General features: G+C 41.5%; 1 protein-coding gene across 1 annotated transcript in view; it reads right to left on the reverse strand.

The window, feature by feature from the left end:
• Window positions 1–21,921, reverse strand: part of Vwa3b (von Willebrand factor A domain containing 3B) — a gene marked incomplete at its 5' end in the record, with an annotated part of 114,498 nt that overhangs the window by 18,072 nt on the left and 74,505 nt on the right. The window contains 2 exons of the mRNA XM_048810403.1: window positions 806–911; window positions 17,903–18,104. Of these exons, the coding sequence (XP_048666360.1) occupies window positions 806–911; window positions 17,903–18,104 (308 nt within the window). The remainder of the gene's footprint in view (window positions 1–805; window positions 912–17,902; window positions 18,105–21,921) is intronic.

Genomic DNA, 21,921 nt, shown 5'->3' on the forward strand with positions numbered 1-21,921 from the left:
CCAGTGTGACCTTTGGTTTTGCATGTGACTGTGGTCTTGGCGGGTCTCTCTGACCCTCTTAGTAGGTCTTTCATACCCCCACCCAATGCTGGGCTGCGGTTGCTCAGTTCTTTCAGGAACCACATCCGCCCAGGAACGCTGGGCAGACCCCTAAGGTGCAGCCACACCAGCTGCTGGCTCCTCCCCCAGCTCCCTCCTCCCCTCTAGCTTGCTCTTTCCCCAACTCTCCATGCTTGCTCCAGCCTCCAGCCTTGGAGCTGCCCTTGCCTCCTCTTTAACTGTCTTCCTCAGGTTATTTCATGGCGTGCCATCCTCCTTTGAGTCCTTATCCTGTGTCACCTTCCCCAAGAGCTCTTCAGTGTGCAGGGCTAAGCACACATTTAGAACCGCGACCTTCACCTTGACACTCTCAACGCCCCCTGTGGCCTGATTTTTCTCTGTGGGCACTGTATCTTGACATGCAACCCGCCTGTACTTGTTCCGTTGCTTGTCTGTCTCCCACCGTAAGATATAAATAACCTCCAGAAAGATAAGAATTTTCATGTGTTTGCTTACTGTATCAGACCAGCACTTTCAGAATATTGCACAAAAGAACAAAGTAGGTATATAATAAAAATATGTTTGCTAAGCAAATGAGAGTTAAAATGAATACACTTTTCTGGCTATTCCCTCCACCCCCCCTTCCAATGTGATGAGAAAACCCATCACTGTTTCACTTAAGAATACCTTAGTGGTCTCTAGTGCCAAATTATTTAACAAAAGAGTCTCACAAAAAAATAAATAAATAAGTAAAAAGCAAGCCTACCCGGAAAATAAAAGCCATTTTCATCACATCTTGCAATAACCTTCTGGCCTTTCAGGGGATCTACTTTTTTTGGTTTGGTTTTCTTTGTAGGATTTCCTTGAGGTTTCTGTTGTTGAAAAAGACAAACAGTAGTCATTAATGAGAAAAAGTCAGTATAGAGAGTGAAAATCCTAAGTCTCACATCACCTGGGATTCTTTCCTGAGCACAGCACTAATGAAGAACTACCAAACCTACATAAGCTATATACTCACTTTGGAATACCTTCTGTTCTATATTAATTAAAAATCACCCTCTTGGGAAGTGTACTATCTATCCTCCCCAATATCTATACTTAGCTCCAGGTAAAAGGAGAATTGACTAACCAACTGAAGAAAAGGGAAATACAGAAAATAATCATATATACAACTAGAATTCTAGAAAATCTATGATAGTCTTAAAGCTAGGGACACCAAAGACTACCTAGAAACAGGACTTGTACCATCGCCTTCGTAGAATTGGGGGAGGTGAATGGGTTCTTTAACAGAAAAGTCAATCATCAGTTAGCAACTTGGAGACAAGCATGAAAGCACAGTGATTACAAATATAATAGCTCATATCCCACCCCTTCAGGACAAAGAAAAACTCTTATAAATCACCTACATACAAAGAGGAAAGAAATGCACGGGCTGAGACTGGCTAATGAATGGATTGCTCTTGTTCTCATAGCTCCTGGTGGGGCAAGTGTGGATACTAGAAGGAATAGGATGTCCTTTCAATGTCCCTGGAGAAAGGAACTTTCAGCCTAGTATTCTAAACCCCAGAAAGCTGTCAATCAAATTAAATGACAAGGTAAAGATATTGCTAGTCATGCCCGTAAGCACAAACTCCCTCCCATTCATCCTATGTTAGTAAGTTATTTGAAAATGTATTCCAGCAAAATGAAGGCATGAAGAAAGAGAAACACATAAAATCCAGGAAGCGGTAGGATTCATCCCAAGGGAACAGGAAAGGGAAATCTCAGAAGGATAGCTTTCTGCAGGTCATAGACATCAGGAAGTCTCCCAGGAAAAAGAGGACATAGAAATCCTAGAAAAAAAACACACATACATCTATAAAAGCATGTCTGTCTATCTATCTAAAATAAACACAAAGTAATGACTCAAACATAAGCAAAATTGTGGCATCATTTTGAATACCAAGGGATAAAAGGTAAAGAAATTTATTTTCTTGATGCTGTTAACATTCTTTAATTGGTTGACATATCAAATAAGACTTCAAGAGGGCCATGTACCACTAAACTGTGATTTGTACCAGTTTTGAACAACAGTTATGCATATATCATAATAATGCAAACAGTGTTTAATGGTTTTTAAAACAACCTTAAAATTTACAGTGAGCCTTTGGGAAGAGCATAATACTGACAATACAGTGGCCTAAATGTAGCTCTTGGAAGGTGGAATTGAAAGAAGAAAGAAAAATCACTGGCACTGAGATCTCTACCATGTGGATTCAGGAATTGAAGATTATGAAACTTGATGTGAATCTAAAAAGATAGGCTTAAATATATTAAGTAAAACATTGCAAATACAACTAACAATGTTGGGAGAGGGACTGACAAGGGTAAATTATCACTTTTTTTCATACAGAGGCATAAAATATTGTTTAAATATGATTAATCATGAAATAGAGGCATAAAAAGAGTTTGAAGAGAAGAACTAAAAACAAATGTCATAGATGTTGCTTCTGGGAAGTAGGATTGAGATGGCAGGGACACTGTTATCATTAGCAAGAGCTCTTCTATGCATTTGAGTTGTTATGAAATAAGTACTATGATAAAAATTAAAAATTAATCTGGAAGTCTCAGAGAGGAAATAGCTGGAGGAGATGATGCCTTTCTTCTCTCTATGAATGAATCAAATTCCAGGACTCACTCATGAAGTGCACACGAGTAGGAAAGACTTAAAGCAACAAGGCCCCGGATTCAAGAACTGAGCTAAAGTTTACACCATTGTCCAAGTCCCAGACTGACAGAATGAACCCCAAATAAGGCAAGCATGGGGCAGACTCAAAGGAAACAGCACCAGCTTTTTAAAACGGAACTGACATGGGAACCACTACTATGGAACTCTAACCCTAACCAAGTTGGATGGAAACAAACAAACAAACTCAGCCTTCTCCAGAAAACTGAAATCTAGACTCTTAAAACACTGTATCAAAAAGTCCAGCATACATTTAAAAATGCAACATAGAAAAAAGCAAGAAAATTTGAGCAATTCTCAAGGTAAAAGGCAACCCAAAGATCCCAACACTGAGATGACCCAGATGTTTGAATAACTGATAAATCAGTTATAAGTGAGCTGGTCTAGGAAGGGTTTATAATCAGCAATTATAAACACAGTCCAGGAGGTAAAAGTAAATACTGTTGAAACGTTGTTCATTTAGTTTTTTCCAATAAAGAAATATAAAGTATAAAAAATGGAAACTTTGGAAGTAAAAAATATAATATCAGGATAAATATCTACTGAATAGCAGAATTGATGTAACAGAGAAGAGACAATGTACTTAAGACATATCAATAGAAAGTGTTTAATTTTGAAGGACATAGAGGAAAGAAGAAGAAGAAAAAAAAACAGTATCCTTTTTTTGTTCCAGATAAACCTCATGGACCAGCTCACTTATAACTTTTCTGTGAAGACTTTACCCCCAGGAAATTTCAGAAACAGCAAAATAAACACTGTTTTGTTGCTATCAAACGTTCTATTTTCTATGTTTGATGACTGATCACTAATAGAAAGACTCAATGTCTGCTAACCCGCCCCTCCCCCACCAAATTCCACAAAACCTTCATTTTATCATCCAGAATAGTAATTATTTCTAATTCCCAATCAATTTGAGGACCAATGTCCTTGTAAACTATACTAAAAATTAATTGCTAGAGAAATGAAATAGTGTAGGCTTATAGAAAGTTTAGGTTCTGGATTTTAAAAAATCTATTCAAGAAATCTGAAAATCAAATAGTAATAAATGAGTTGGGGAAAAAAAAGCAAGAATTCAAAGCACTTCATAACCAATAATGTGTTTATTATATTTTCCCTCTAGTGGCCTGATCTCCAGGTAGTCAGAATTGGGAACCAGGTGCAGACAGCTTTAGAAGTCCTCTAGTTCTGGTTTAAGGGGACTCCTAATACTTGCAGAAGATAAAGAAATTCCTCTCTCCTTTTAACCCAATTTTGTACCCTAGTCCCCAAAACCCATCCTGTGGTAATGTTGGCAACATGAGCCCAGAGGAGCCAGAACTCTGAAGGAGGGAAATCTGGTTTGAATAATAGCACTGTGGTCCAAAGAAAGTGGAATCAGTCCACAGATACAAGTAAAATAAGTAGAAGCATGACACTGATCTCTGGGTAAAAGAAAACAAAATATAACCAGATATTTTGGCTGGAGAACTGGACAGAGGAGCCTCTTGGAACCACAAAAACTGAAAGGATCCATAGATTAGAAAAAGGCAGGTGAAGCATTATCCCAATAAAAAAAGAGACAGAGATATCACAAGATAAGGAAACTACAGATCTGTATATTTCATGAATCCACAAGATAAGAAGGATTCTACACATTGGCCAAGTAGGATTTATACCAGGAATGCAAAGCTGGTTTAAAATCATGTTAATAGAACAAAGAATATCAACTAATGTAATGCACCAACTTAACAGAATAAGCCATAAAACCATATGATAATTTCAATGCACAAAGAAGGAAAATTTATCGAAACCCAGCACTTTTGTGACAAAAATTCCCAACAATTTAAGAATAGAAGGAAGGAACACTTTCAGCTTGATAAAAGGCATCTATGAAAAGCCTCCAGCAAATATCATAATGGTGAAAAACTTCCCCCTGAAGATCAGAAAAATGGCAAATCACTTTTGCTACTTTTATTCAACTTGGTACTTGAGGTTCTAACCAATATAATAAGGCAAGAAAAAAATCCAGGAAAAGGAACAAGTAAATCTAGGCATATTTATTCATAAATTATATACTCTGTATTTGAAAAATTCTAGAGAATCCACCTCAAAATTACTTGAATTAATGACAAGTTCAGCAAGATATCATGCTACAAGATAAATAAAAATTAGTTTTTCTATGTACTAGAAATAAATAATCCAAACATGAGATTAATAAAAATTTCATTTATAATAGCATTCAAACAGATACATTTAGGAATGAATTTATGAAAATAAGTGAAAGACCTATTCACTGTAATCTACAAAACATCACTGAGTGGGAGTGACATATCATGTTCATGGATCAAAGTTGATGTTATTAAGAGAGCCATTTGATTTCAATTGCCCTATAGATTCAATATAATTCATGTCAAAATCCTAGTATGTTTGTCTTTGTTGTTGTTCAGAAATTTGGAAGGTGACCTAAAATTTACACATAAATTCTGAGGACCCAGACATGCCAAAACAATTCTGAAAAAGAACAAATTTGGAGATCTTACACTTCTTGATTTCAAAACTTACTATGAAGCTACACTTAACCATGAAAGTATGCTACTGATGTAAGAATAGTCATGTGCCAAAAAGGAACAGTATTGAGAGTCTATTAATAAATCCTTATATTTTTGGCCAACTTATTTTTAACACTTTGGAAAAAGCTTGATACTTTCTTGAAAAAAATAAACTTACCATATAACCCATAAATACTACTGTTAGGTATAAATACAAAAGAAATGAAAACTTATAACCATACAAAGATTTATGTGCAAGTTCATATATCAGCATGGTCTATAATAATAAAAAGATGGAAATAATTCAACTATCCATTAATTGGGGAATAGATGAACAAATGTGGTATACAATAGAATATAATGCAGCCATTGATATGTGAAATATGCAGAAAAGGCAAATTTATAGAGACAGAAATTGATTAGTGGTTACCTGGAGCTGTGGGTGGAACAGAGGTTGACAGTACATGGGAATGAGGGATCTTTTGGGGATGAGGATAATGTGGTAACACTGGATTTGTGGTGGTAACTGACAACTCTGATGATTTTATTAAAACCACTGAATTGGGCTGGGATTGTGGCTCAGTGATAGAACACTTGCCTGGCATGTGTGAGGAACTGGGTTTGATCCTCAGCACCACATAAAAATAAATAAATAAAAATAAAGATATTGCATTCATTTACAACTAAAAAAAAAAACCCATATTGTATTGAAAGACAAAATTTTATAACAAGTGATCATACTTCTATAAATCTAGGCTTTTGATTTTGTTTATTTAAGTCGGTTTTTTTTTTCATACCAGAGATTGAATCCAGAGGGTGCTTAACCACCGAGTCACATCTCCAGCCCATTTTTAATTTTTTATTTTGAGACAGAGTCTTGCTAAGTTGCTTAGGGCCTTGCTAAGTTGCTGAGGCTGGCTTTGAACTTGGGATCCTCCTGCTTCAGCCTAAATCTGTTTTTATTTTTAAAGGAAAATATGAGTGGCTACTTATTTCTGATTGATCTATGCGACTGCTCATGGCATTTTGCATCTAGTGGGCTGAATAAATAAGCAGAGACATTTTTACTCTATACCGAGTCGCATCCCCAGCCTTGAATATCCTTTTAAATCAAAAGTTAAAACAAATAAGCCTTTCCCTCCAAATTGCCATGTCACAGAAACAGGGGTTTCCCATCCTAGATTTTTATCTATTTTTTTCTTTACCATTACCTTTCTAATTATTGAGCTTTTAAAAGAAATTAGTCCTCCATCTCAATTAAGAGTACCCAGCAAGATCATTCTGCAGATTCTCCTCTTTGCAGACTATCAAATGCTCATTTTCTCCATGACACAAAGCCCAACATAAAGTATTTCCATAGGCATTTTGATGCCACTTTTAGCAATACTACAGCTGAATAACCACAGCTATGTATTTGCAGTATTATAGTTATATCATAAATAAAGTATTCAATGCATACTTTATGAGTTCATCTGCAGGCCCCCACTTAAGGAAGTCTCTAATTTATGAGGCAATTGACTATAAAAATTTAAATAACTTCAGGCAGTCTCAAAACCACTTGCCACTGGATCATTATTCATGTTCAATACAATTTGGGTTCTGGTAATAAGTGGGCTCATTTCCATGGTGCCCTGACGTGCCTATGACAGGGCTCTGCTGTAGCCATCTATCACTGGCATCTGTTTGGAGATGCTTTTCAGGTTCATTAGCGGAACTGAGAGTCTGGTTTATTTCCTCAGAGATGAAAATTCAGATCCAGGTTCTCAGAAGTGAAGAATTAGTAAGCTGAGGGGTGAAGATCTCTTCAAGGACTTGTGGAATATTTTCAAGTTTTCAGACTTTCATTGCTGGTAGTCTCTGAAGCCACGGGCAAACATGTATGGAAAACACTGCTCTTCGTTTGTGGTATTCTCAACTGGTCAGATTTTGCTTGGGCTCTTCCCAAGCCTGGAATTTGTCTCTTTTCTGAGGCAATCAGTATGTCATCAGTGGTGGATGGGGGTTGCTAGCTGCTTATTTTGGGGCTTTTATCAAGAGGAAAAACCTAACCCCCTTTCTCCCTGTTGAAGATTGAGAAGGACCTACTGCAGTCTGAAAATGGCCTCAAGGGACAGGAGAAATGACACATTGCTGCCCGGCTGGCTGTGCGAGTTTGGGCAGAATCTTTTCAAATCTTCCCAGGTTTTTTTTTTTTATCCCTGCAATATGCAAATAAGCAGACAAACTAAATGATCTCTGGCTTCCTCTGATTCCATCTTTCTGACCAGGAGGCACTGAATCTGCAGTTAGGCCATCTCTACAAAAGGCATAGGGAAGCAGGAAGGCCACCCTCTTTTGCAGTTTCTATAAAGCGTGGGGAAAACACGGGCCAACTCTGCACACAAGCAGCACAGACTTCCTATCTTCCCAAGAGAGGCCCATGCCAAAGTTTCCTCCCACCAGCAACTCAATGAGAGAGTCCAGTGAGATCATTTAGAATCTAGAACATGCCAAGTCAACAGCTGTTGCTTAAAAACCTCACTTTTACACAAGTTGACTTCCAAGACCACTTTGCTTCCTGCTACCAGTGTTCACATCAAAGACCAGCTAGCCAGAGAGGTATGGTTGGTCACCGAGGCCACCTGACAGCCTCCCTGTCTCCAAATAACAGCATGTTATTCCAGAAGAATGTCCAGACTGATTCCAGACTGATTCCAGAAAGGGATCATCCCCCTTCAGGGTTCATCAATATGCCAAGCTGCTTCTTAGAACCTATGTCTAGATTCAGTTAAAGCTCCTTCTTAAAATGCTATGTGAGTATACTCACATAATTTATTTAACTAGCCCTCTTTTATCTCTGGATTTCAAATATTGATTTTCTCAATGTCCTAGCCAAAAGCTAACTGATGAGATTACTTTTTTACATTTTCAGAATGTGTTAGAGGTACAAATCTGTGAAGTCAGTTGCCTAGAATAATAAGGTTTTTTTTTTCTTCTTCTTCTTCTTCTTCTTCTTCTATTGACTCACTTGCCAGTTCATCCACTATAGATCAGCCATTCACTCCAGACAGGCCTTTGCTCTGCTTGGACAACAACACTGCAAAAGTGTCTTTCTAAAGGGCTAGAGGTATCATCTCCCTCGCACTATTCATATACCTGTGAGTGTACCTGGAAAACGTCAGGTCAGATTGTCAGGGCTTTGCACCAGTAACTTACATTCACTCTTTTTGGTTTCAGCTATTCTTACTTTGGGCAAAAATTCATTTCTGGTCAACGTCACAGCATGCAGCTGTGTGCAGAGAGCCATTCACTCCTTAATACACATTTGTACCATGGCATGATCAGTTGGGCTCCACCACCAATAAAGCAGAGGAGCCCAGGCAACAATGAGCCCAGTAGGGCTTTAATACAGTGATTCGTCCTGCAGAGAGACAAGAAGGGCCTCCCAGGATGGGGACATCTCATCAGGGAAGCTAGACATGCCAACCCTTCTGCCAGAATACTGACAGCTTTGTTCCTGAAAGATGATATTCTGCTGCTGTAAGTCTTGCAAAAGACGTTAGAGGTATACAGCTCACACCAAAGAATACCCCCAGCCCAGTCCTTTCCTGCCATAACTCACCCCCCCACACACACACTAAACAAAACACTATATTGAAAAAAGAAATCCATGAAGACAAGAATCAGAAAAGAGAGAGACAGAAAGAGAGAGAGAAATAAAAATGGCTGTCCTAAAATAAGCTGACATATCTCGAGGCTTAGGCACCTGAGAATAACTACAAACCAGTTCAGTGGGGAAGTCACATGATGGGGAGATGCTGTCCTCTGGGTAATTTGATTTAGCCTTGTCTATAAAATTCAGAGAATCCAATTCACTTCTGTGCCAGATTCAATCATCAGGTGATGTATGGTGGGGCTCCAAACGATGTCACCCTTTTTTCATTTCATTGCTTCATTTCAAGGTCACGCCCCTGGGTTTGCATTAGTGAAGACAGTGATGTTACTAAATGTTTGATGCTTTAAAATTTCCTATTGGGTAAGCACTAAGCTTCCATGCTGGGTACAGAACCCATTTCTTTGATTTAACTCCAACTACACCTTGGCTCAAAAATCACATTGAGAAACTACTACTGCATTATTTTTCCCGCCCCAAATCATTGAACTCCACCACACACAGTCCCCAAGGTGTCCTAACACCAAAAACAGCTTAATATTAATGCTTCCATGTCCACGTGTTGTCCTATGATCAGTAAAGTCTATGACTTTGCTTTAATTAAGATGATGCACGCAGAGTCACATGTGTTTTGATCTTCTCTCTAGAATTCCCAGTTATGAGGCCATAAAATTTGCAAAGTGTTTCTGGGAATAATTCAACTCCCTTTAAAACCTTGGTGAGCAGGACAAGGCCAGTCTGGAGAGTCTTCTGACATCCCCCTCACTCGCCAAGAAGATTTCAAAGAGCTTCCTCCACCCAGAGAATATCTAGGGTCTTCATCCCTTTTAAAAATGGATTAAAGGGAGAGAGAGAGACAAAGATCAGGAGAAACAAACTCCTGCCTAGCCCCTGGGGGCTCCGGATTCGTGACTCATGGTAAAGGAGTTGGAAGGCCTCCATGTGATTTCTTTCCCAGATCACGTGCATTTTAACAGGAGGAGAGGTATTGTGCCAAAGAAGTGAAACTCTAAGTGGAATTCCTGCCTCAGCCCTGGAGAGGAAGGGGTGTCTCCTTGCACCTTTCCCACTAGCAAAGCAGTTCCGGGCTGGGGCCGCTGGGAAAGTGGCCATACTGCTTGTGAGTCCGAGGCTTAAGGGAACATTTACTTCCTCCCCATGCAGCAGTGGGGTCACTTAGCCTTGCTTTAAAAACCAGAGGGGAGTTGCTTTGGTGGAGCTGTTTCTTTTCACATCTCCTCAGGGAATTTAGAAAATGAGGTTTGAGAAAAAGACTCTTCCATGAAGTCTCCTCTGCCCTCTCCGGGGCTGTTTTCTGAGGGGACCATGGACCTGGTGAGCTGTCTGGTCCTAAGCTCATCCCAGGCAGCCTGGCACTTTGTGTGGTGTGAATGGCTCCCTCACACGGTAAGGAGAGGAGGACTCTCGGGAAACCCTGAGGAGGAAAACAGCCCTTTCTCCCCTCCCCAGCTCCAGGGCGGAGCGGGGTCTGGGAAGCAGACGTCACCATTCTGAAAATAAAACAGCCAAGCAGATGTGAATAGCGACTTGGGGGACTTTTATGAAACGATGGAGATTCCTTGATTGCTCTTCTAGGGAAAAAAATCAAAGAGGAAAAAAAAATCTGAAATATTAATAGGTAATACTGAAAATGACTGAAGATTTGGGGATTTAGATGTTCCTGATGTAGGTATCCATTGTCTGTGACTGCAGAGATGAACAAAAGTCACCTGTTGGAGCCACTTTGGTGTCACTGCCTGAAAGGTGGACCACCACCAGATACCTGGGGACCCCTGAGGTGCGCGGAGATATGTATTCATACCTCACATGGGACTACAGCAGGTCTTTTAAGAAAATCTTCAAAACATCGACAGCTCTTGTTCTGCCTCCACCTCCCTGCCTTGCTCTGTGACCCCAGAGGCTGGCCCCCGAGGACCATACCCCACTATTTCCCCAGCCAGCTGGAGTCTGGAAGGGGGCAGCCAATGTGAGGCACTGGCAGAGATCAGAAAGCAGGAGGAGGAGAAAGACCAGGGCTGTAGTTTCCTGCTGCTCCCTGCTCTTTGTTCTCTAGGGCTTTCTCTTGCCCCTGAAGGTCACCCTGGCGCTCTCTCTCAGGGTTCCAGTGACTATTTCCTTCTACTCCTTCAACAACTTTCTGCTATTGCCAGTTTCTGGGTGCCCCAGTACCCCCAGCTGATTGCCTTGGACCTTCCTCCACCTGTCAATCAGCTGCAATCTCCAGCTAGGAGGGGCGCCTTCAGCCGCAGAATGCAAAAGCAACCTGGCTGTTGCTTTTGCCACCTCGGAGATCCCCAGAGTTGGTACCCATCTTCCTGCTCCTGCGCAGGTGGGTACTAAACAGAAGACTTTTCAAATAGAATTTGGGAGAATTTTTCTTCCCTTCCCTAATTTCCCACAGTGACAGGAGCTCCTGAGCAGGACTGTCTCTTTAAATCTCCAGCTCATACAGCACAATCATGAGGTCAGAGGTATTTTCTCTTTGACATCCATTCTTTCTAGGATGGCAATGTCATCCGTGCACAGATTTGTGAGCCCCTGTCCTCACCTCAGAGGTCTTACTCTGTCAGAGAACAGGTCTTCCTACCAGACCTGGCTGTCAGCAGAGCAGACTGAAGTGTTCGCTTAGGGAATGAGGAAGGCTGACTTGGAGGTCAAGGGTGATTCTCCTCCACTTTGGTCCAATTGCTATTTTGAAGCAAATATCACAACTGTAGAGAGTCTGACTTCATTTAATATAATTCAAAGAAATTTCCCTCTAATCTCCCCAATTAACATTCTCCCATATGCACAACATCAAGGTCACAATCCAGTATAATATTCTCATGTCCAAAGTGTGTCTCTTCTTTCTCCAAGTTCCAACTCACCCAGCCTCAATCGCCCCCCTTCCCTATGTGCATTTTCTCCCAACACTCTTTCTCCTGGATAGTTTTTCATGGGGCAGAGGGCCCAACCCACATTCCTCAAAGTCATGGACTCCAGATGCCTCACTGGTCATGGCTTTGAGAAGCAGACACATGCCGCCAGCTGTACGGGTACAGTTCCAAGGCCTCCTTCACAGTTGCCTGCAGCTGCTTACAATTTTAAAAAGATCTTCTGCATCCAGAATTTCCAAGGTGATCAAAGGCATGGGTGTAGAGAGGAATTTCTTAGTCTGGATTCTGTATGATTTGTTCTGGAGGACAATCCATATTTACTGAGAAAATGTTTGGGACAGCACAGCTGGCTGCCCTAGACCAGGCTCCCTGGGAGACCAGGGAAAGGTTAATTATAATTTACAGATGCCCTTCATTGCTCAGCTGTGAGGGTGAGATCTGTAATCATGGCAACCAGAGGCGGGCTAGCAACAGGAATTTGCAAGGAGAATTTTAAAAATTTAGACTTATACATTTCCCTTCTGTTATGTGATCAGTGAGCACCTCTCATCAGGGATACCCTAAAACCAGTGGACTATGGAAACAGGGAAATCATTCCACAGCCAAGCATGGAATGTGCTCAGTGTGGGGGCACCTGCAGAGCAGGTGAGAATGGTTTTCACCTTAGGTCTAGTCTGGGGCCAACCAGTGCCCCTTGATGGAAACCTGAGAGTTAAAAGCAAGCCAGGACCATCTGCACGAGACATCTGAAGCCACAACTCCTTCCCATCTCTAGACTTCACTGATGGAAAAATCATGGTGCTGTCCCAAACTCAGAAGCCAAAGAGGGAGCTTGTTGGGTGCCAACATTACTGCAGAGGAGGGTACCAGAAAGCCTCTGATGACCCAACTCCATGGTGCACCCTGGGGTAATGCAAATGCAGCGACCACAGCCTTCTGGACCCAGCTGGGTGTTTCTGATTGGATGCCACTCCAAAGGCACTTTAATCTATCTTTGCTGCACATTACAAATAAACTCTAGGGGGTCTCTATGGTTAACAAGGTTTCTTCCTCTCCAACATTTGATCATTTATCAAAATCTTTTTGCCTTGGTGAAAAGAATTTAAAATGAGACTATATTAATATATGAATGAGTTAAAAATGACGTGCATCTCTGCATCTGTGAATTTTGCACCCTGGGATTTTAAAATGCCTTGTAGTCTTGAGCTTTGGTCCCACCAAAGTTTTTCACTCTGGAAGTTGACCTGTTCATGGGTCATGAAAATAAATCAGGGGTGCATGATAAAAATGTAATTCAGGCTGGGTCACGGTGGCGCATGCCTGTAATCCCAGTGGCTCAGGAGGCTGAGGCAGGAGGATCGTGAGTTCAAAGCCAGCCTCAGCAATGGAGAGGCACTAAGCAACTCAGTGAAACCCTGTCTCTAAATAAAATACAAAAAAGGACTGGGGATGTGGTTCAGTGGTCAAGTGAGTTCAATCCCCAGTACCAAAAAATAAAATAAGAAAGAAATGTAATTAAAAAATCCCAGAATATATCACACATGGTCAAAAGGAAGATTGGTTTAAAGGCAACAACATACAAAATCTTCCCTTGAAGAAGGTGGCAGTGGAAAGAACTCTGAAGGTGGGCTAACAAAGACAACCCCTTTATTCACTTCTTGTGGACAACTGTCCTGGCACGTGGGGTTCACCCTGAGCAGATGGAAGGGGGGTTGGATGCCCTACGCGGGGACAGGGCAGTGAAAGGAGAGTGTTAGTCTCTGGCCAAGAAGTAGCTAGGGCAGCAGTAGACCTGGGATGTCACTGTACAAACAGAATGCCTACTTCTTAGGGTCCTGCCACCTCTTTCTCCTTGCCTACCCTAAGAAGATCTGGAAACAAAGCTCTTGGCTTCCTAGATTGGCTTCCTTGACTCCCACCTCCTCTTCCACTTACTGCAAACTGCTTCTGCTCCCACGATGCCCCTGACGTTCTTCTGGCTAACATCGTTTGGGAGCTTCCTCTGGCCAAACTGAACGGCTTTCAGACACCGTTCGGGATGGCTTTTCCAAAGTCAGTTCCAACTTGCATAATGGAAACGGCAGTCATGGTGTGTGTATATGCAGAATGCATTTCCTGTTGGCGCCTAACGCTGACCTAAGCTCAAGATGCTCTTTGTCTCATAACCATCTTTCAGATTGGGACTTTGACTTTTCTATTTCACATATGAGGAAGCCTCGAGGTTGACAGGGCTCAAATTACACGACCAGAAGGTGGCAGGGCAGAGATTTGACTCAAGTCTATCTGACTCCCGCACCCAGCTCCCAGCCCGGTCCTCAGTGGGCTCACATCACAGCTCTCTGCTCCGAGCCTCCTGCTCCTCTACCTTTTCTGTCTTGGTCCTTCCCAACTGTCTCCTCTTCCTCTCTCGAACCTCAGATGATTCCAGGCTAATCCGTAGCTTGGGCCTCTCTTGGGAGCTCCCGGAATTCTGCCATTGGCCTTCCCACCTGGACGCCCTGTTGACACCTAAGAATCAACAGGACCAAGAAGAACATCCTGTTCCTAATAATCTACCCTCCTCCTTGTGCCTCTTCCTTCTTTGACTTCCTGAAATACCCTTGAGTGCCTGGGCAGTGCCTCCCACGAGTTCAGGCTCTGGGAGGGAGGACCTAGTACCTCGCACTCATCCTAGTGGAGAAGACCAACTACAGACAAATGTGTCCCCAACGCTGGGGAGTGAAATGTGCTGGAAAGTCAACAAAAATGAGGTAAGGGTGATAGAATGATGAGGCGAGCACATGGACTTCCCGGGGAACAACGGCCTTAGTGAGGAAGCGGTTAATAGTGACTGTCCTCCAGTTGTCCAGCACAGACATCTTCCTGGACACCCTGGGCTTTACCTCTGGCTCACCTGACACTTATGGCTTTCCAGAGATGCGTGATTCTTTACCTGTCCCCTCCTCTGCTCCCCCTTGGCTCAAGGACTCAACACCTCCACTGGGAGCATTGTACACGGTTTTGGTCTCTTCCCTCTACGATGGGCCTCGTCTCACTGCCAAAATAACCTCCTTGAGACTCGAATCTGTTGGAGTCTTCCACCTGCTGAAAACCCCTGCCTGGGGATCCATTCCTAGGCACAAGATCCTCACAGACAATTCCAAGCCCCTGCCACCATCTTCCCTTTCCTATCTTTTCTCCAGGTGAACGTCCCATCTTCTTCCCTACCCCCCACCTGCTTTGCACAGGCTGTTTCTTTCACTCAGAACATCTTCTACACCCCAACCCCCAAGTCCTACAGAGCTTTCCAGAACAAACTGGATGACCCTTCACCCTGTGAAGCTTCCCTCAACTCCCCAGTCAGAATTGGTGGTGTTCCCATCTGCCAGGTCTAGGGAGGCCTCTGCTATCGCACTCATAACGTTCAAGGGCTTAGGTTTGGTCCTTCCATACGTGTTTGCTGGTGCCCACTGAGGCTACTCTTGGTGCTACGGGTACAGCTGCAAATTAGGCCAGACAAGGGCTCAGCCCTCATGGCAGTGATATTCTATTCTAATATGTCTCCTCCACTGGGCTGGGCCCACATCTCCAGTGCATTTTGTAAGTAACACACAGTATCACTCGGGAGACCCCAAGGAGGGAGAGAATAAGACAGGCTCCTTGCTGCCTGGGTTCACCTGGGCCATGCATGGAGTCTTATCCACGGCAGGGAATAACTACTTTTTTGATCAAATATTTTTGAATGCAGGATGTATGGAAATTGCTTTTATTCCCATATTGTGGAAAGGGAATGTAGAAACAGAAAAACTAATTTGATTAATTCACATCCTGTAAACAGTGAGCTTTGGACTGCCGGAATTCTAAACAAGTTCAATAGAACACACTATCTTTGTTTTGAGTCAGAGGAGGCTTTTTTTTTTTAAAAAAAAAAAAAAACAACAACAACAACAACAAAAAACTCCATTTGTAACACTTCCTATTTGAATATCTAATAGAAAGCAGAGATAAAAGAAAAATGCTAGAAAATTTTTTGTTAGGCCGTGGTGTCTCCACAGTTCGGCAGTGGACCAGTAATGGTCTGTCCATTACTGGTGGATTTATATGTTGTGTTCTCTGTGCTCCAGGTACCTAGAATAGTGCTTCGTACCTTGCAAGAACTCATTAATATTTTAGTGAGTAAATGAAAGAACGCCTATCATCTCAGCAGCTAGGGAGGCTGAGGCAGGAGGACCACAAGTTCAAAGTCAGCCTCAGCAAAAGCGAGGCACTAAGCAACTCAGTGAGACCCTGTCTCTAAGTAAAATACAAAATAGGGCTGGGGGGATGTATCTCAGTGGTTGAGTGTCTCTGAGTTCAATCACTGGTAACCCCCACAAAAAAAAGAGCAAACAGACCAGGGGATACGTGAGTGAAGAGCATATTTTGAGGAGAGGTGGGTAATTCCCTTTCAGTCCTCTTAATTCTTAGGTGTCCCTGGGGCCCTGAGATGAGCAAGGCCAATAGGAACAGAAATATCTGGAGGCATCCATGTGGTGCCTTTCAAGGGAACATTGAGTAATTCTTTGAGAGAGTCACTTTCTCAGAATAACATTAATGGACGTATGATGATCTATGATAAAATCTTGGTAGAATCAAGAAGAATAAAATCAGAAGAGACAGCTTTTTATACTGGAGGGGAGATTATGATTTGCATAGGGAAAAAAAGGAAAATGAAAGAAAAACTAGCAAACAAAACAAAAGACCCAAGACAGCAAACACAGAAGCCGAACCCAGGAAAACCCGCTTCACTTGGCAAAGACTGAAACTGAGAGGATGAAGCCCAAAGGTGAGCTCTTTGGGAATCATTTTCAGACTATTGTATGGGGAATACCAAAAAATTATCTAGGATTCAGTAAGATGTTAGATGGATTTTTTCCATGTCCATATACCCAAACACAGTCAGAAAAGGGGGATGTCACATGGCAGGATCTGTTCTGAGCCTTCAAGTGTTCATGCCCTTCACCCAGGAATCCCTCGCCTAGACTGTAACCTAACAAAATAATCCAACTATACAAAGCCCAGGAGGCATAAAAACATGAGAGAGAGTGGAACACTGGAAACAACCCCAACGCCCAACCTTCAGTGAAGAGTTAAATACATCAGGGTGTAAACACGCCGTGGAAATATGACGGAACACCAAACATGCCCATCTGAAGATTCAGCAATAAAAAAAAGAGAAAACTTATGAAATTAGGCTTAAATAGAAGCAGCATATAAAATAATTATAGACACTCTAGCTCAATCTACATAAAAACACATTTTTGAGGAGAAAAAAAGATAAAAGGAAATACTCCAAAGTGGAATTCAGACAGCAGTTGGATTAGAAATTATTTTTCCTTTTTAGATTTATTCTAATAATAATAATAATAATAATAGTAATTGCTAACACTTATGTGGGGCTTTCAGTACTGAGTACTTAACATGCTCATTTTATTCTCATAACGACCCTATGTGGCTTGTATTACTACTCCTATTTTATAGATAAGAAAACTAAAGTTTAAAAAGACACGGTGACTAGCCAAGAACACACAAAGATTAGGTGGTAAATTTGATGGTAGGCCTTTGTCTCACTTTTTTTTGGTACCAGGGATTAATCTTGGGGCACTCGACCACTGAGCCACATCCCCAACCTTATTGTATGACATTTAGAGACAGGGTCTCACTGAATTGCTTAGTGCCTCACTAAGTTGCTGAGGCTGGCTGTGACTCGTGATCCTCCTGCCTCAGCCTCCTGAGCCACTGGGATGATAGGTGTGCACCACCGCACCTAGCAAAGTCCAGGATTTTAATCATTACATTATACTTCTATTTAGTTTTGGTTTTCAAATTAAAAGATGTGTGGTCTTAAAACATAAGACCACATATTAAAGTCAAATGACATTTCCTTTATGATTAAAAAGTAGTGAGATCTTAGCTGGATTGGCTCCGACTCTCTGAGAAGTTGGTGTGATGGAGAGTGGGAGAGAGAGGGAGGGCCAACATGGGAGGCCCCTGACATGGGACAGGCAGGGAGAAGGCGATCTGGAGAGCTTGCGGCACCCACCTCAACCAGTGACTTGCTTATGTAGCTCTTCTTGGCTGCCCCCTGCAGCTCCATGGCCTGCTGGATGTACATTTTTCCAGCCAGGATCTCATTCTCCAGCATTGACAGTTCTTTCAATGAAATGGGCCAATTCAACCGTTCCAATGCCTTGTTTAAAGCAGTCTTGTTTTCCAAGTATCGTATTGGTTTGTTTGCATCTAACCTAAAAGCCAAAAAAAGAAACAAAAGGAAAAGAAAATGACTATAATAGAGAAAAACAGGATAAGATAGTTTCCTCAGTCAACTCTCAGACTTCAGATGACAGAGTCACAGCCGTGCTCTCCCGTCTGTTAGGACTTTGGTAGCTGGCATAGGTTAAAAACAACCACCTCTGTGAATCACTGGAGGTGCTTTTGCCCATCACCTCGTTTTAAGTTTGATAGACATGAATTTTTTTCAGTAAAATTGCCCAGCAGATTGGAGCCTATTCTGTTCTCCCTAGGCCTAACATTTGTTAGAACCAAATATGAGATTCAAGGAGATTTCACCCAACCAGGCATAGCAGTGACTCTGGAAAACAAAACAAGGCAAAGCCAAACAAAACCCAAATATTTGCTACAGGGCAGTAACTCTGCTAGCTCATTCTAGCTCTTTTAATCTTTGTTCTTCCATGTAAGCCTAAATATGCCTCAACTTTCTGGCTAGGTTGTTTGATAGACAAAGAACAGAAGACACACTTTTTGAGCTGTGGGTCTCCAGGTAAAGCTAACATGGAGTATGGCCTTGTTCCTGGTATCTATTTCTAGTCGCTGAAGCTTCTGAGTCAGATACTTCTGACGGAGAGGGGTGGGGAGAAAGACATTTCATAATCCCCACTCTCTTACCTTATCCCTTTAGATGGCAGATGTTGGGGGAGTGCAGTCTAAATTTAGCTACAGGACTCAAGTCTGCAAACTAAACTTCTCTCCAGCAGACAACACAAAATTCTTATTAAAACTCTAAATTAGAATGATATCAGTAAGATAGTAGAATAAGAAGCCTGGAGCCCTTATTTCCACACAGAGACACTGACTTAACAATGTACAGACCAAATTGGTCACAGCATCTCAAACAAGTACAAAGCCAAGAGGTGTCTTATCTAAGTGGGACAGAAAATTCATTGCATTCTCCACAAACAGTGCAGAACAACTGGAAGAAAACTCCCAAATTCTACCTTCTCCCTGGGAAGGGAGAGTGGAATGTGCATCCAAAGTTCTTGTCTTCTGGGGTGCTGTCTAGAGAACTAGTTTCTGTCCTGTTTAACTTGGAGGGCTGAAGGTAATGGTGGCATGTTTCAGATGCCAGGTTGGAATCTGCCACAGCATCAGAGACACAGCAGTACTTCTGACACGCATCATGGGGAGCAAGAGATCACAGATCACAAAATCCTGAGGAAGAAATAGGAGCAAACTTCTTTAATTGGGAAATTATACACACAAGACCAGAAAATACAAATCTCCAGAAAGGGTTTGGGAGACCCTCAGGATCTTCAGCTGGGATAGTTGGTAAAGACCTCCCCCTGTAAGAAGCCAGCCTATAAAAACTAAGAGAGGTGTCTTAAATTTTTTTCCAAGTACTCTAATGTCAACTAAAGATCACAAGGCATACAAATATACAGGGAAACATGGTCCAATCAAAAGAATAAATAAATCTCCAGAAACTGTGCCTAAAGAAATGGAGATACTTGACAAAGAATTGTAAAAATATCCTACTGATGCCTCATGAGCTAACAGAGAAGGTAGACAAAGTAAATCAGAAAAGCGATATGTGAACAAAATGAGACTTTAAAAAAAGAACAAAATGAAAATTCTGAACTGAAGAATACAATGGAACTGAACATTTTACTGGAAGCGTTCCACAGAAAAGAGCATCAGTAAACTTTAATAAATTTTAAGTCATTAACAGCTGTGTATCAACAGAGTGAAACAGCAACCTACAGAATGGGGTAAAATATATGTAAATCATATACCCAAGACTTGGGTAATATCCAGAGTATATAATGAACTATAACTCAACCCAATTTTAGAAGTGGGCAAAGGACTTGAATAGACATTTCTCCAAAGAAGATACACAAATGGCCAAAAGGCATATGAGAAGATATTCGACATGAAGAATCATTAGTGAAATAAAAGTCCAACCACAATGAGATGTCACCTCGCACCCACAAGGATGGTCACTATAAAAGTGAAACCAGACTGAAAATAACAAGAGCTGGCAAGGAGGTGGGGTAATGGAGACTCATGTACCGCTGATGGGAACATATCACGGTCCCATAAGATTACATCAGCTAGGGACGTTCATCATCTTCATTTGTGTAAGCAGATGCTACAGTGTTTGATCAATGGTAAAACATCTACTTCTGCTTTTCTCAGAATACATCCCTGGTGTCAAGTGACACATTAATGTATCAGGTAGCTTTTAAAGGAGGAAAAAAATTATTTCCTAACTTTAGATAAAGGAATTTAACTGTCAAGACTTTTAAAGGCATGAAAAAGTTATATAGAGTAATGGTAAAAATACTTAAAATTTCCATATCTGGTAAATATCGAGCACATAGACTTCATTTATTAATTTATTCAATAAGTATTTACTGTACGCCTGTGCTGTGCCAGGCAGAGCATGTTGATAGACATGAGGTATTTCTCTGATGAATAAATAGCTGAACCAAGCCTTACGACGTTCAGAGTCTGGAGAGGGAGGGGAGATAATGCGAAATGAAATCAACCAAATGCTATGTGCATAATGAACCCCACTTTTATGTATAATTATAATGTAGCAATTATTTTTAAATAGAAGGGAAACCGGTATAGTAGAGGAAGGGGATCGGGGGAAGGTGAAATGGAGGAGAAGGAGAAGTACTGAGGAATGAAGTGGAGAAATGAAATGGGGAAAAATATGATATGTGTACATATGAATATTCACAGTAAACCCTGATATTCTGCATAATTATAATGTACTAATAAAAAACATAAAATTTTAAAAAAACCTCAACAATTTACTGGTGGGAAGAGACTATAATAAGCAAGGAAATACAGAAGATATGTAATTATAGATTATGACAAATGGTAAGAAAGAAATAAAGAAATATTGAGAGGGGGAGAGAAAGAGTGCGTCAGGATGAGAGTGAGCTAGGGTGATCAGGAAGACTCTGATGAAGTGACAGTACAAAGAGCCTGTCACCCAGACAGTGTGGGAGGGGACATTCTAGGCAGAGGGAATAGCATGTGTGAAATGAAGAGAGATCAAACAAATCTGTCAGTTTTCACAAACCAAGATAGAGAACTTCAGCATATGTGAATACGTATATAAAAACCTGGGTTCTGAAACGGTGCTAGAAGAAGGGATTCTTTAATTAACTATTTAGAGCTGTAGGGCAAGGCAGGCCTGGGAGAGAATCCAGATACTGTTAGCTATCAGCCGGGTGACTTTGGGAAAATGACTTAATTTTCCTACACCAGGGATTCTTAAGTTTTATCTCAATTAAGAATTGTCTGAAGGGTATTTTCCAACACAGATGGCTGCACCCCTCCCCTCTGCTATGTTGTCTCGAGAGAAACAATCTTATCTGTAAAGTTGGGGCTGATACCCCTCAATACAGGTGTCACAGGAGTGAAATGACACAATGGGAGTGAGGTGCTTCATGGAAGGCCTGGCACACATCTGGTGCTCAGTGAGGTAGTGGTCGAATAGGATCTACACATCTCTCCTAATTCCCTTTCTACAGTCCTGGATCAGTCTGAAGGGATCTTTCTCCCTGACTTTTCATTCTATTCTTAACACCAATTTCCAGAACTCTGAGTATCTCTGTTTTCTTCGGTCTTGAATTGTCATTGTCTATATCCACACAGTGTGATTCTGACAAGGTGGGAAACTCCTCAGGACAGACTCTCACCTGATCCTGCTTTCACTCTCCAGGCTCACAGGCAGCCTTCAGGGAAGGTAAAACCAGATAATCTATGAATTATGAAGGTTAAATAAGGAAATGACAAGTATCAGGTGAC

The sequence above is a fragment of the Marmota marmota genome, unplaced genomic scaffold (assembly GCF_001458135.2).
Source record: "Marmota marmota marmota unplaced genomic scaffold, marMar, whole genome shotgun sequence".
Lineage (NCBI taxonomy): Eukaryota > Metazoa > Chordata > Mammalia > Rodentia > Sciuridae > Marmota > Marmota marmota.